Here is a 15,947-nt window from a genome sequence, read left to right on the forward strand (position 1 = left end):
GGCATTTCACTGTCTCTGCTCCAGCCACACTGGTCTCTGTTCCACCCTCAGTTTTGCCATGGACCACTGCACAAGCAGTTCCTCTATCTCTGGGGGAGTCTTTGCTGACCCCTAGTTCACATCAGTTTCCTTTTCATGAACTCTGACAAAACTGTTGATTACCTTTGGAGTACCCATCTACATTTGTAATGATTCATTCACTAATGGCCTTTATTGATTGATTGATGTCTGTGTCCTCCCAGTAGGCCAAAAGCCCCATGACAGGAGGGCCTGTTTTCACACTACTGTATCCACAAATGTCAGCATTTACCTTCTCTCCTTCTTGAGACTGCTCTAAAATCATGTAAAGGAATTAAAGTACAAAGAAAGAATCCAAATAACAGGATGTGAGCCCAATGTAGCCTTTAGATGTGCAATGTTGTCTCCTAGTACTTAGAAAAACATTTCACTTGCTGAGAACTGTGGCTCACACCTATAACCCCAGCACTTTCGGAGGCCGAGGCAGGTGGATCACCTGAGGTCAGTTTGAGACCAGCCTGACAGACGTAGTGAAACCCCATCTCCACTGAATACAAAAAATTAGCTGGGCACGGTGACACTTGCCTGTAATCCCAGCTACTTGGGAGGCTGAGGCAGGAGAATTGATTGAACCTGGGAAGCAGAGGTTTCAGTGAGCTGAGATCACACCATTGCACTCCAGCCTGGGCAAGAGTGAAAACTCCATCTAAAAAAAAAAAAAAAAAGGAAAACATTTCACTTTATCTTTACTTAAAAATCAGTAACGTTTATACCAAGATTTAAATTTCTGGCTTCTGTTGATTAAAAAAAACATATTGGACCTATGTTCCTTTAAACTGTCTAGAGCTAACAGGAACTGTCCCAGTTAAGTAGGATATTTAGCCCCAACTCACTTTCTTTCTTTTTTTTCTTTTTTTTTTTATTGCATTTTAGGTTTTGGGCCCTAACTCACTTTCTAAATTTGCTTCTCAAATTTGCTCCACACCTCACCTCAGGGATGGAGCTGTTATCTCCAAAGAGCCCCAGAGAGGCCTGGACCTGAAAATTATTGCACTCTTCAGGGATTACAAAGATATTTTGTTAACTTACTTATTTTTTTGAGACGGAGTATCGCTTTGTTGCCCAGGCTGGAGTGCAATGGTGTGATCTCCGCTCACTGCAACCTCCGCCTCCCAGGTTCAAGCAATTCTCCTGCCTCAGACTCCAGAGTAGCTGGGATTACAGGTGCCCACCACCACGCCCTGCTTATTTTTTGTATTTTTAGTAGAGACGAGGTTTCACCATGTTGGCCAGGCTGCTCTTGAACTCCTGACCTCAGGTTATCCACCCACCTGGCCTACCAAAGTGCTGGGATTACAACCTCTGCCTCCCAGGTTCAAGCAATTCTCCTGCCTCAGCCTTCCAAGTAGCTGGGATTACAGGCACCCACCACCACACCCAGCTAATTTTTTGTATTTTCAGTAGAGATGAGGTTTTGCCATGTTGGCCAGACTGGCCTCAAACTCCTGACCTCAGGTGATTCACCCACCTCAGTCTCCCAAAGTGCTGGGATTACAGGTGTGAGCCACCACACCCAGCCATGGTAGATATTTTAAATAAATGTTTGTTGAAAGGATAAAGCTGTGACCACAAGCCCCTAAGAGATAACACCCAGCTGTAGTGCCACACATGAACACAAGATGACAGTGTGCTCTCAGAAATCTGCATAAACCCAGAACAGCTGCTGATGCTCTGTAGTAAATAGGATGACTCGTCCTACCCAACTGTAAGAGAGAGCAACTACCAAAGACCAACAGCAACACAGCATGTGTCCTAAAGGGCCACAGGGGAAGAAACTAAGAAGGAAGGAAGCTTCAAGGCCAGGGACCCAGCACAGCAGAGATGGGACTGCAGGGAAGGAACTAAACCCACCCGTCTTTGTTGTACTTAGCATGATCCACTCCCCCTGAGTGCTGAATTTCAAGGCCGTGAAGCCATGGTCAAGAGGCTTGGCTGGGAACAGGCTTTGAGCTTCCCACGACTCCCTTCTAAATCTAGTGCAGTGGTTTTCAAAGTGAAGTCTCTGCGCCAGCATCAGCATCACCTGTCAGAATCTACAGAAATGCAGATTCCCAGGCCTCACCCAACCCTCCTGACCCAGACACTCTGGGATGGAGCCCAGAAACCTATGTATGACCAGATCCCTGGGTGGTTCTGAAGCAGCTAAACGTCAGAAGCACCGCTCTAAAGTCTCATTTCCCATCTCTTCCCACAGTCACACCAAATGAATCCTAATCCTCCCAATACACGAAGCTCAACACTCCTGTCTCTAGTTGAGTCTGAAACATCCATTTCTTCCTCTCCTGTTTTGCTCTTATTCTGCCTTTGGGACTCAACTCAAGCCTCTTTTCTTCTGGGACACTGTGTTAGACTCCCCAAGATGATTCAGATGCTGCTCCTCCAGCCTCTGCCTTCTCTCTCTCTTAGCAATTATCAAATGATGCTTTTAGCTGTTGGCTACTGAATGTCTTACAGGATGTCTGAATGTCTCACAGTGTGAGCTGTCTTGGACATTTTGTTTTAACCCCCAGTGCCTGGCCAACAGAATTTTGCATATTTGTTAAATGAAATAATAAACTACCATCACCTGGTTGGCAGCTTTAGGAGGGTAATATCTTTTTCACCTACAGTAGAATTTTATATCCACACATATCCTAACTTAATTTTACATATGTTTTTAACATATATAGAACTAAATATAATATCAATAGATTGTATATGTAATTATACGCAGATTATAAGCTCCCTGCAAGCCTGAATTTCAAAACCATGCTTTGCTGCCTCTGACATTTGTAGAAGGGCTAAGGAATTCAACGATCAATAGCAAGGGCCATTTAACCGGAGGGTACGGGGGAACCAACAGGGAGCTTCCTGAGCGTATGTGGAGACCAGTGCGCTCTCAGCGTCTGTCTCCAGTTCTCACCCCTCTCTCGGTCTGACTCAGCTCTGGGTGGGAGAGGGCTCCCAAGCTGCAGGATGAGGACATTGTTGACTATGCAGCGTTAAGCTGGACAAATTCCGCTGTCACAGAGCTGGCCTAAGGTGGAGGTGGTACTGGACATTCTGGCAGACATTGCACACAGGCACCTGTTGTGAGGCTCCACCACCAAGTTCTCAGGGTTTTCTGGATAATTCATGGTCACAGAATACAAGGTCAATATATAATTTCCAATGCTATTTGTATATACTAGCAACAATTGGAAACTAAAGTCAAATAAGCAATACCATTTACAATAACATCAAATATATCAACTGCTAAGAGATAAATCTGGCAAAAGAGATGCAAGGCTTGTGCACTTGAAAACTACAAAACTGCTGAGAGAAATTAAAGAAGTCCTGAAGAAATGGAGAATGTGCTCATGGATTGGAAGACTCAATTTTGTTGAGACTGCAAATACTTTGAAGCTTCAATATCCCCCTGCCTTGTCTCACTCTCTCCTATTTGTCTTTGTATCATCAATGTCTAGCTCTGTGCCAGGCACAAAGTAGTTTGGTGTTCACTGAATACATGAACAAGGAATAAGGTTTCAATTCCTTATACAGGATATATGAATAAATATAGGAAGAGATCTCAACTACCTGGGTGTGCAATAAAAGGCTTCCTTCAAGATGCACTAGGAATTTTATAAGCTGTGATGGGAGCTGGTACAGAAGTCCTGTTATGAGTGAGTAAAACTATATTCATCTGCTGTAGCTTGGGGGTCAGTTTGTGCAAAACAGCAACTGAAACACATTGGGAATACGGCCTGAACTCATGTGCTGAAGGACTTTCTCACATTAGATATATTTAAGTAGGGAGTCATTCAACATTTTAAAATATTTGTTGAACACCTGCTCTGGAATAAGGCTTGTGCTCAACACTGGGATCAAACTGGTAAAGCCAGGAACCATCCCTGTTTCAGCTATAAAACTGTAGTTGCTAACTTTGGGAACCATCTTTGTGCCAGGTATAAAATCAAATTATGTGTGTCTTTATAATAGCCTGATGAGACTTGTTATTGTTAAGCTTCACTAAATGTGAAGAAACAGACTTAAAGAAACTAAGAAGAGTCCCATTTTAAATGTAGGCCAAAGTGGCCTGCATTTTTAGAGTGCAACTAACAAAAACTTAAAAGTACACACTTTGTAGTTTGATAAGTTTTGACAAACATATACATTTTGACACCATCATTGAGATACAAAACATTCTCATCACCCCAAAAGATTCCTTTGTCCCCCTTCCCAACTTCTAACATCCTAGCGTTTTCTAGTGTTTCTTATAGATGGAATTATATATCATGTACTCAATTCTTACTTATTTGACTCAGCATTAATTTGGTGGTGCCCATCACTAAAATTCATTTTTATTACTGCTGAATTGAGACCTTTAGGGGAGAGAAGACATCAATCAAATAATCATTTAATTACAACAGCATCAAGTTCACCTAAGTACAAGTTAAAATATATTACCTCGTTTGTTAACAATTCAATCAATACTACCTTGGTGTACAGTGGGGAGGGCTATAGGGTCATGACCGAGCTTGTAGAAAATAAATGAAAATAAATGTTAGCAAAGAGTGGCTCTAAAGAACGTTCTGTCCTCACAGTAATTTTTTTTAATGTGTCAGATGCTGGTAGGAGGCACTCTTCCTTAGCTCTTTACGCCCATCCCTTAAACCTAGTAGAAAGGATCTGTAAGGCGCGTGCCCCCCTCCTGCCTACTGTCGACGGCAACAGCCTCTCCCTGCACCGCCACCGCCACGCAGATGGCCGAGTGTGGTCAGCTTGGACGTGGCACCTGCCCTCAGCCGCCCAATCCCCGGCGCCGCCACGGTCACGTGAACAGACGCTGACCTTTCTGCCCCGCCCTCTAGGCCCCGCTCCTGCGTGGGCCCAGCCCCACCCACCGCCCGTGCAGTCCTGCGAGCGTGGCCTCGGCCATCCCAGCTCCTAAGGAGCTCGCGAGGGTCAGGCTGCGCCTGCGTGGGGCGTCTAGTGGGCGGGGCGAGGGCCGCGGGGTCCGCGAAGTGAGGAGGCCGTGAGGGCTGCGAGCCCGGCTTGCGCGGGGTAGCGCGGCGTCGCAGTGGGCCCCAGCCAGGCACCGGGAAGGCGAGCTCTCCTCCTCCACCTCCCAAAGTAAACTTTGCCGCTCACTCCGCGGCGCTCCCGAGTCCTCGCCGCCGCCGCCGGCCCGCCGCAGTCCGCGAAGAGCCGTCCTGCGTCAGGGCCTCGTTGCCTGCCTCGGCGCCATGGACGCCACGGCGCTGGAGCGGGACGCCGTGCAGTTCGCCCGGCTGGCGGTGCAGCGCGACCACGAAGGCCGCTACTCCGAGGCGGTGTTTTACTACAAGGTAGGGGCGGGCCCGCCGCTTCGGTCGGAATCGCAAAGTCGGAGTGCGGCCGGGGCCTGCGGCCGAGGGGCGGGGTCCAGGTGCGGAGGCGAGCGGCCCCAGCTTTGCTTTTCCGTCGTCCGCCACCCGACCCTCCTCTTGAGGGGAGCAGCAAGCCTGGCTGCGGAGGCCGGCGCTGCGGCCGCGGGGAGGCTGGGTCGCGGCTTGCAGTCACCGCTCCTCCAGTTGCGGTCCCGGCTGGCGAATGCCCACCGTGGAGCTGCTTCGGGGCAGGTGTTAGATATGGGTAGTTAGTAGCCTATTATTGCTGTCACTTGGCTCTGATTTACAGCTAGCAGGAAATGGCCTGTGATATATAGCAAAATAATGCGTACGCGCTAAATAAATTTTAAAAGAATAAAAACCATCTCTTATCCTAGCATTTGATGTACAGTCATGCGTCCTTAGGCATGTGATACTGAGAAATGTGTTCGTAGGTCATTTTGTTGTGCGAACGCTGTAGAATGCGCTTACACAAGCCTGCATGGTACAGCTTGCTCCACACCTAGGCTGTGTGCTCCCTGGTTACATGTCTGCTCAACATGTTACTGTACTGTATGGTGTGTGCAGTTACACGCAGTGGTAAGTATGTGTGCATAGAAAAGGTACGGTAAACATGCAGCCTAAAAGGCTTTTTTTTAAATGCTACACCTGTGTAGGGCACTTAACCCACGAATGGAGCTTGCAGGACTGGAAGTTGCTCTGAGTTGGTGAGTAGCAGTGAGTGAATGTGAAGTCCTAGGACATTCACTGCTCTGCTCTGCTCTACTGTAGACTTTATAAGCACTGTACACTTAGGCTACACCAATTTTTTAAAAATTTTCTTTCTTCAGTAACAACCTTAGCTTACTGTAACCCTTTTATAAACTTTTGGATTTTCTTAACTTTTTAACTCTTTCATGATAGCTTAAAACAAACATATTGTACACCTACACAAAAATATTTTATGTGCTTATTTGGTAATATTTTTTTAACCTTTTAGTTGAAAACTAAGACACACATTAGCCTAGGCCTACACCAAGTCAGGATCATCAACATTACTGTCTTCCACTTCCAATCTTGTCCCACTGGGAGGTCTTCAGGGGCAGTAACAGGAATGGAGCTGTCATCTGTGATAACAGTGTCTCCTGAAATATCTCCTGAAGGGCACACCAGAAACTGTTTTATAGTTACCTTTTTTTCTATAATAAATAGGAGCACACTAACACATAGTATAGCATAGCTAATACGTAAACCAGTAACATAGTTGTATATTAACAAGTATTACGTACTCTACGTAATTGTATGCGGTAGACTTTGACGCCACTGGCAGCTCAGTAGGTTTGTTTACACCAGCATCACCACAAACGTGAGTAAAGTGTTGTGCTGTGACATTATGATGGCTGTGACATGACCAGGCAGTAGGAATTTTTCAGCTCCATTATGATCTTATTTAAGGGACCGCTATCGTATATTCAATCTGTTGTTGCCTGAAATGTGTGATGTGTGACTGCATATTTTGTGGTTTTTTAATGCATATGTGTATATACTTTTTTTTTTTTACAAACTGGTTTATGTTGTTCTTGGTAATAATAGCTGCACAGTGGTTCATTATGTGGGTGTACCATAATTTTTCTTTGTTTTGAGAGGATCTTGTCGTGTTACACAGGTTGGAGTGCAGTGGCTTAATAATAGCTCATTGCAGCCTGAAACTGCTAACCTCAAGCAATCCTTGAGTAATTACAATTACTAATTGTAATCCCAATTAGTGAGACTACGGGTGGACACAACCACACCTAGCTAATTTTTTATTTTTTGTAAATGTGGGGTCTCGCTGTGTTGCCTGGCCAGTGTACATAATTAATTTACAAACTCTTGGGCATTAAGTTCATTCTGTTTTTTGACCATCATAAGTAACAATGTAGTTGATATCTTTATAAATAATTCTTATGACTAGTGCACATTTTTGCTTGAATTTTCTTTTGGATATATTACCAGGGACAGAATTGCTAAATCAAAGGGTATGAGCTACCACAGTCTACTCTCTTCTCTCCAATTCTGAGGATTTTCAAATACACCCCTCCAGCTCTAGCTAGATTTAGAGGGAGCTGTGTCGTCATGATACTGTCACTTTTTCTTTTAAAAAGAATGTCAGACTTTGATAAAACTGTACAATAGTGGTAATTTTTTCATGAATGTATGTGCTATCAATAATGTGTGGTTTGTTTCAGATTAATATTTTGTTGCTTTCATTTTATAGTCTATTTTTTTTTTTTTTTTTGAGATGTAGTTTTGCTCTTGTTGCCCATGCTGGAGTGCAATGGTGTGATCTGGGCTCGCTGTAACCTTTACTTCCCGGTTTCAAGCAATTCTCCTGCCTCAGCCTCCCCAGTGGCTGGGATTACAGGCATGCACCACCACACCTGGCTAATTTTGTATTTTTAGTAGAGGTGGGGTTTCTCCATGTTGGTCAAACTGGTCTCAAACTCCCAACCTCAGGTGATCCACCCGCCTTGGCCTCCCAACGTGCTGGGATTACAGGCATGAGCCACCGTGCTCGGCCTGTTTTTTTTTTTTTTTTTATTGATGTGTAATGTACATAGTTTCAGGGTTCATGTAATAATTCATTAATATAATTGGTAAAGATAAATCAGCATACTTGGAATCGCCATCACCTTAACTACTTCATAGCTGAACTGTACAGCTATTAATACTATTTATTATTACTTAAATATATTTATCTTTATGCTAGGAACATTTGAATTTAGCTATTTTGAAATGTACAATCAATTATAAACTATGGTCCCCCTCTGATCTATCTAACAGTAGGTCTCATTCTGTTATAATCTGCTTTATATTTAGAGAGTTTTGGTGCATTTCAGAATCCTTTCTTTTAGACTTTTTTTGACCATTTCACAAGGCATTGTTCAAGAGAAAAATTGTTTTGTGAAATAGCTTTGACAAATATTAACAAGTTAAAATAGTGCTATATAAAAATAGCTTTTATTAATGCAGAAGAAACTATGAACTGCCTCTTTTTTTCCTCTAGGCTTACATACATGTCACTTGGGAATAATTTTTCCTCCTTAAGAAAGTAAAAAAAAAGTGGTTGTACTTCTAGAAATTATTTACATAAGCTTCATCAGTTTAGTATTTAGTGTTTTCTGCAGTTGTTTCAATAAGCTATTTCTTGTTAGTCACTTTTGAATATAAATGAAATGAGTAAAATACGGTTTGTTTTTTTTTTCCTTTTATAAAACAGCGTCTCATTCTGTCACCCAGGCTGGCAGGCAGTGGTGGGGTCATAGCTCACTGCAGCCTCAAATTCCTGGGCTAAAGCAGTCCTCCAGCCTCAGCCTCCTGAATAGCTGGGACTACAGGTATACACCACCTGCCTGGCTAATTTTTTTTTTCTCCCCAGAAATGAGGGTCTGACTATGTTGCCCAGTTGGTCTTGAACTCCTGGCCTCAAGCAGTCCTCTTGCCTAAGACTCCAAAGTAAAAAATTGACTTTTTTAAAAAGCAAAATAATTATTTGGAAATTAATAATCATATACAAGACATCTGAAGGGGCAATATATATGTATTATATACTTATATCATTTACATTCATCAAAAACATTCCATTTATTGGATTTAGATAATGATGGTATGTAAAATATATTTCATGTTTACATGTAAAGTTGTATTTTCCTCCCCTGAAATATCTGAGTTACAGAATCTGAGGAAGTCATATCTTTTCTACTTCAGTGCATTTAGGCTGAATTTTTATTGGGGTCAAAACTGTACTTTCTTCTTCTTTCTTTCTTTTTTTTTTTTTTTTTTTTAAAGACAGCGTCTCACTCTGTCGCCCAGGCTGGAATGCAGTGGCACAATCACAGCTCACTGCAACCTCAACCTCCTAGGGCTCAGGTGATCCTCCCGCCTCAGCCTCCTGAGTAGGTGGGACTAGTTTTTAGAGACAGCGTTTCACCGTGGTGCCCAGGCTGAAAACTGCATTTTTCTTAACTAATTTTGTTAAATTCAGTGAAACAACTCCTGCTCAAATAAGTGGATTCAAAAAGTGATGTTCAGTAGATGGCTTCTTTGGAATCAGGCATGATGACCCATGAAGTGTACATGCTTGGGTTACTGCAGAGAAGGTGCTGTTACTTGTAGAAAATTCTCTTTGTTTTTCTAGGTGGTAGCATTGGTAACCTTCCTGGAATAGTGATGAGGAGAATGGAAACAATTCCTTCTAGCCATAGTATAACTGGTTATGGAAGTTATGGAATAACTGGAAGAAGAATCCAGATTTTCTTAATTAAAATAAGTTTATACAACTAAAATCTGCTTTAAAATGTGTCATCGTTTGTCAGTATTTTCTGTGGAGAAAACTATTTTCTTTTTACTGTGAAGTATTTAACCTTTATAATCTCTTTTAAGCTCTTCTTGGTATTTAATTTTATTTTAGTGGTTATTTTAGTGCTTCAATGGCTCAATTCATGTTTTTTTGAGTGTCAGTTACTTGCAATCAGTTCACATTTTCAAAGTATATAATTTTAAGTCTGATCTATTGCATAAGGAAAAAGGAAAAGAAAACAAACTACAGCTATTCTGAAGAAGTGTTTATAATCAGGTCCTTGTGCATGAATTCAAAAATTTTCAATTGTATATTTATATTGAGAGAGAGCCTGGATAGCATAGTTGGTAAAGCATCAGTCTTTTAATCTGAGGCCCAGAGTTCAAGTTCCTGTTTTGGTGCATCCCGTGGCTTTTAGCACCTAATGCTGACTCCATCTTTGAAAAAGCCAAGGAAAAAAAAGTGTCGTTTGGGCCAGGTATGTTGGCTTATGCCTGTAATCCCAGCACTTGGGGAGGCCAGGGCAGGCGGGTCACTTGAGACCTGGAGTTCAAGACCGGCCTAGCCAACATAGCAGAACCCCATCTCTACTAAAAATACAAAAATTAACCAGGCGTGGTGGTGTACACCTGTAGTCCCAGCTACTCGAGAGGCTGAGATACAAGAATCACCCGAACCTGGGAGACAGAGGTTGCAGTGAGCCAAGATCACGCTGCTTCACTCCTGTCTGGGCAATAGAGTGAGACTCTGTCTCAAAAAAAAAAAAAAAGAAAAAAAAATTGAGAACATTGAATACCGAAGAAGACATAGTGGAGGATTATATAACTGCTTTATGAAAAAAATTACTATTAATATTTTAAAGACACTGTTGCTTTGTCATTCATTAAAACCAATATTGAATGAGAATGTGGTAAAGAAAATTCAAGTTGTAATACATCTATTGGATTCCTTTGAATTCTTTTATTTTTAGGAAGCTGCACAAGCCTTAATTTATGCTGAGATGGCAGGATCAAGCCTAGAACATATTCAAGAAAAAATAACTGAGTATCTGGAAAGAGTGCAAGCTCTACATTCAGCAGGTTAGTAAAGGCCTCCTACACTTGTCACTAGCTTTTCTTTTCTCCCATCATGTCTTTTGCCCCTGTGTTTGTTTCTCTTCTTCATTTTTATCTTTGAATCTTGATCCTCACTGTTGCCGCTCATTCCACTTTTGCTAATCACCTCTTTAAAAATCATTTGGAAATAAGTGATAGATTTTTGAAGAGGAACCGTAGAGATAATATAGTTGTTTCCTAATTTCCCAGAGTGCAGGTTGGTGAATTACCTATGTTCAAACAATTTATCATTGGCAAAGTTAGGATTAGGATTCAGTTAAAGTCTGCTTTTAAAGTAATCTGTCACATGTCTCTTCCTTATGAAATTAAGTGACTGTTTCTCTTCAGTGTTTACAGACTTTAGCAGTAGGTTCATAGTCTCTTCTCTGTCAGTGTCTTCTACTTTCAGACCTTTGCTAAACTCTTAAACCATATCTTGGGAAAGTGACATGTAAGCAGAGAGTTGGAACAACTTTTATTTATTTTTGTAAACAGCATGGCAGGCACTGTAATAGAAGTGTACATAGTCTTAATGGTCACAGTTTTGTTAGAGGTAACTGATGTTAATATTGTATTTATGAATACATTCATCTCTCTAGGGACTCTTTTAACCCACTTTTTCTGTTGCTGCATGATAAAGCCACAAGCAGAGGAATCTCTATTCTGATGGACTTTGTGCTACTTTCTACCACTCGTTCTGAATAGATATGAGCAATTACAAGATTTAATCATTGGATTTCTTGTTATGATAGTTCCCTTAAAAACAAGGTAGTTTGGCTGGGTGCAGTGGTTTATGTCTGTAATCCCAGCACTTTGGGAGGCTGAGGCGGGTGGATCACTTGAGGTTGGGAGTTTGAGACCAGCCTGGCCAATATGGTGAAACCCTGCCTCTAAAAATAAAATAATAAAATAAAAATAAAATAAAGTAGTTTAACACAGTGCCCGGAAAGTGCATGTATTGAAAAGTGTACTGCTTGTGTTACTGGGACCTCACTTGATACAAAGTATTGATTCATGTATTCAGAATACCATATAAAATTCAAAGGAACTTTGTTTTCCTAGCCAAGTAAATGAATTTCTTAAATTTAACTGCCCAATAATTAGAAACTTTGTTTCATAACCAGTGTTTTCAAATAAAATTATCTTTGAAGTAGGGAATATAGTCTTTCCTGTTTACTTCCATGATCTCCCTGTTTTTTCATAGTTTTCTTCATTTCAACAACTATTTATTGAATGCATGTGTAGGCTGTATGGCAAGTACAGGGTGATAAGTGACCGTCCCTGCCTTCAGGAGGACCTTCATCAGGTGTGGAGAGTAAACATTGCACTATCATGGAAATCCCTTTCTGAAGCTTGCTAGACTAAATGTTAAAGCCAAATGCTCTAGAAAGGAGAGATCATATGGTGATACTGTTCTAGGAGCAGAAACGCTGGAACAGTATCACCCTATGATCTTTCTTTTCCATATGTATACACAGTCAAGCACATTTACACCATTGGCTCTTGATTCCGGTAAGAGCGCTCTTTAAACCCCTGAAATCCTTGTAACAATTGGAAAAAGTGTATATGAATCATCTATTTTTTCCTAAGGAATTTTTAAAATTATTTTTACTTTGTATTAAATACAACTGAGCCTAAAAAATTACATGTGATTTTTGGGAAATAAATTCTAAACGTTGGTATATATGTGATATTCAGACATCAGATGAGACAGCCGTAATCTCTTGAAGAGTAAAGACTTGCCAGTGAAATAAAGTTCAGAAAGGATTTTTAAAGCATAACATACCTTGTTTTACCAAGTTCTGTCTCCTTTCATTAAAGGAATGGAGTATAATCTCTAGAGAATTAAAGGATTTTCTTTTCAGCAGAAAAATCCTTTTTCAAATAAAAATCCTGTTAAGAACCCCACTTTTTAAAAACAAGGTAGTCTACTGACAGTTAAGAGACTCTTCAGAGAGAGTTGATGTTGGGGTAGAGAAAGGCAACATAATTTAAAATTAACCAGTGTAGGCTGGCATAGTGGCTCATGCTTGTAATCCCAGCACTTTGGGAAGCTGAGGCAGGAGAATCACTTGAGTCTAAGAGTTCAAGATCAGCCTGGGCAACATAGACCTCATCTCTACAAAAAAAAAAAAAAAAATTAGCTGGGTGTGGTGGTGTGTGCCTGTAGTCCCAGCTCCTCAGAGGCTGAGGCAGGAAGACTGCTTGAGCCCAGGATGTCAAGGCTGCGGTGAGCCAGGATTGCACCACTGCACTCAGCGTGGGTTACAGAGTTAGACCCTGTCTTGAAAAATAAAAAGGAAAATTAGCCATCATAGTTACAGAGTTCAAGACTTGGAATTAAAAGATCCATGTTGAGTCTCTACCCTTTGACTTGTGGCTGTGAAGTCTTAGACTAAATCAGTGGTTCTCAGTAGGGAGTGATTTGCCCCCCAGGGAACATTTGCAATTTCTGGAGAAGGTTTTTGTTTTCACACTGCTAGTTGGTAAGGAGTATGCTTCTGGCACTTTGTTGGGTAGAGGCCAGGGATATTGCTAAATTCTGGAGTACGCAAGACGGTCTTCAACAAAGAATTATCCGGCCCAAGATGTCAGTAATGCCAGGCTGAGAAACACTGGGCTAGATATTTCAATGTGTTTGAGCTTTGGTAGCTTTGGTATCTTTTTCATAAATGGGATTAGTACTTACTTCAGAGAGGTATTTAAGAAGCCTAAAGTTTTGAAAACATCAGCACAAACTGGGCACAGTGGTGAGTGTGTTGTAGTTCCAGCTATTTGTGAGGTTGAGGCAGAAGGGTCGCTTGAGCCCAGGAGCTTAAGAGTTTAAGGCCAGCCTGGGCAGCCTGGTAAGACCTGTATCTTAAAAAAAATAAATAAATAAATAAATAAATAAATCAGCACGTACCCCTGAAGAACTAACAAGATCTCAGATTTTTCTTAAATAGCAAGTTTAGTGAGATATTATTTCCATACCATAAAATTAACCCTCTTAAAGTGTATAATTCAGTTGTTTTTTGCATATTTTCAGAGTTGTGTAACTATCCCCACTATCTAATTTTAAAATGTTCTCATCGCCCCAAGAGAAACCTGTTACCCATTAGCAGTCACTCCCCATTCTTCCATCCCCCTAGCCACCAGTAATCTTGCTGTTTCTATGGATTTGCCTATTCCAGATTATTCATACAAATGGAATCATTCAATACATGGCCCTTTTGCTGTCTGGCTGCTTTTACTGAATTTAATGTTTGCAAGTTTTATTTACTTCATTCCTTTTTATGGCTGAGTAATATTTCATTGTATTGATATATGCTGCATTTTGTTTATTCATTAGTTGATGAACATTTGGGTTGTTTACACCTTTTGGCTATTATAAATAATGCACTTAGGAACATTCATGTACACGTGCTGGCTCACACCTACAATCCCAGCACTTTGGAAGGGTGAGGCGGACGGATCACTTGAGGCCAGGAGTTTGAGATCAGCCTGTCCAACATGGTGAAACCCTGTTTCTACTAAAAATACAAAAATTAGCTGGGCATGGTGGTACATGCATGTACTCCCAGCTACTTGGGAGGCTGAGGCACAAGAATTGCCTGAAAACCCGGGAGGTGGAGGTTGGGGTGAGCTAAGATCATGCCAGTGCACTCCAACCTGGATGACAGAGTGAGATTCTGTCTCCAAAAAAAAAAAAAAATCAGGTACAGACTTTTGCATGGACGTATGTTTTCTCAGTTCTCTTGGAATTCCCACCCAGAAATGGAACTGCTGTGTCATAGGATATAGCTCCATGTTTAACTTTTTGAGGAACTGCAAAATTGTTTTCCAAAGTGGCTACACGATTCCACAGTTGGCTACACCATTTTGCAATTCCACCAGCAGTGTATCTGGGTTGCAAGTCCTTCACATCCTCACCAACACTTGTTACTGTCTTTTTTATTTTAGCCATCCTAGTATGTATAAAGTGTCATCTTATTGTGGTTGTGATTTGCATTTTTTGATGGCTATGTTGAGCATTTTCTTATGTGCCATTTGACCTTTCGAATGTCATCTTTGGAGGAATGTCTATTCAGATCCTTTGCCCATTTTTTAACTAGGTTGTCTTTATTATTGAGTTGTAAGAGATCTTTATATATTCTGGATACATGTTTCTTATATGTAGTTTCTTTCTTAAAAACAAATGAAAATATTCAAAGAGCAATGAAAATACATAACTTATTCTAGGCCCAGAGTAAATAGAAAAAGCAGGAACTTGATCATCAGAGCCTAGTATATTACATTACACAGTTTTGTCTGTACAGATAAAAAAGGTTTTAATTGCCTTAAAATAGGTTTCTTAATATTTAGCAATTTCCAAGTTTTTGTCTTTTGAGCTAGAGGAGCATATGAGGAGGACTCCTATGTTTTAATTTTTTTTTTCCCATTTATTTTATTGCATTTTAGGTTTTGGGGTACATGTGAAGAACATGCAAAATTGTTGCATAGGAACACACGTGGCAGTGTGATTTGCTGCCTTCCTCCCCATCACCTACATCTGGCATTTCTCCCCTTGCTATCTCTCCCCAGCTTCCCACCCCCCATCGTCCCTCCCCTCTTTCCCCCCAACTGACCCCAGTGTGTATTGCTCCCCTCCCTCTGTCCATGTGTTCTCATTGTTCAACACCCGCCTGTGAGTGAGAACATGCGGTGTTTGATCTTCTGCTCTTCTGTCAGTTTGCTGAGAATGATGGTTTCCAGGTTCATCCATGTCCCTACAAAGGACCCAAACTCATCGTTTTTGATGGCTGCATAATATTCCATGGTGTATATGTGCCACATTTTCCCTATCCAGTCTATCGTCGATGGGCATTTGGGTTGGTTCCAGGTCTTTGCTATTGTAAACAGTGCTGCAATGAACATTCGTGTGCACGTGTCCTTATAGTAGAACGATTTGTAATCCTTTGGATATATACCCAGTAATGGGATTGTTGGGTCAAATGGAATTTCTATTTCTAGGTCCTTGAGGAATCGCCACACTGTCTTCCACAATGGTTGAACTAATTTACACTCCCACCAACAGTGTAAAAGTGTTCCTATTTCTCCACATCCTCTCCAGCATCTGTTGTCTCC

General features: G+C 41.3%; 1 protein-coding gene across 2 annotated transcripts in view; it reads left to right on the plus strand.

Moving 5' to 3' along the window:
* Positions 1 to 5,038: 5,038 nt before the first annotated feature.
* Positions 5,039 to 15,947, plus strand: part of CAPN7 (calpain 7) — a 50,590-nt gene continuing 39,681 nt past the window's right edge. Inside the window, exons 1-2 of one of the 2 annotated variants that reach the window (XM_032267075.1) lie at positions 5,039 to 5,387; positions 10,718 to 10,826. In XM_032267075.1, the coding sequence (XP_032122966.1) occupies positions 5,286 to 5,387; positions 10,718 to 10,826 (211 nt within the window). In that variant the 5' untranslated portion in view covers positions 5,039 to 5,285. The remainder of the gene's footprint in view (positions 5,388 to 10,717; positions 10,827 to 15,947) is intronic. The other variant, XM_032267064.1, reaches the window with a different exon arrangement.

Source organism: Sapajus apella, unplaced genomic scaffold, assembly GCF_009761245.1.
Source record: "Sapajus apella isolate SASKATOON/1434 unplaced genomic scaffold, GSC_monkey_1.0 scaffold4, whole genome shotgun sequence".
Taxonomy (NCBI): domain Eukaryota; kingdom Metazoa; phylum Chordata; class Mammalia; order Primates; family Cebidae; genus Sapajus; species Sapajus apella.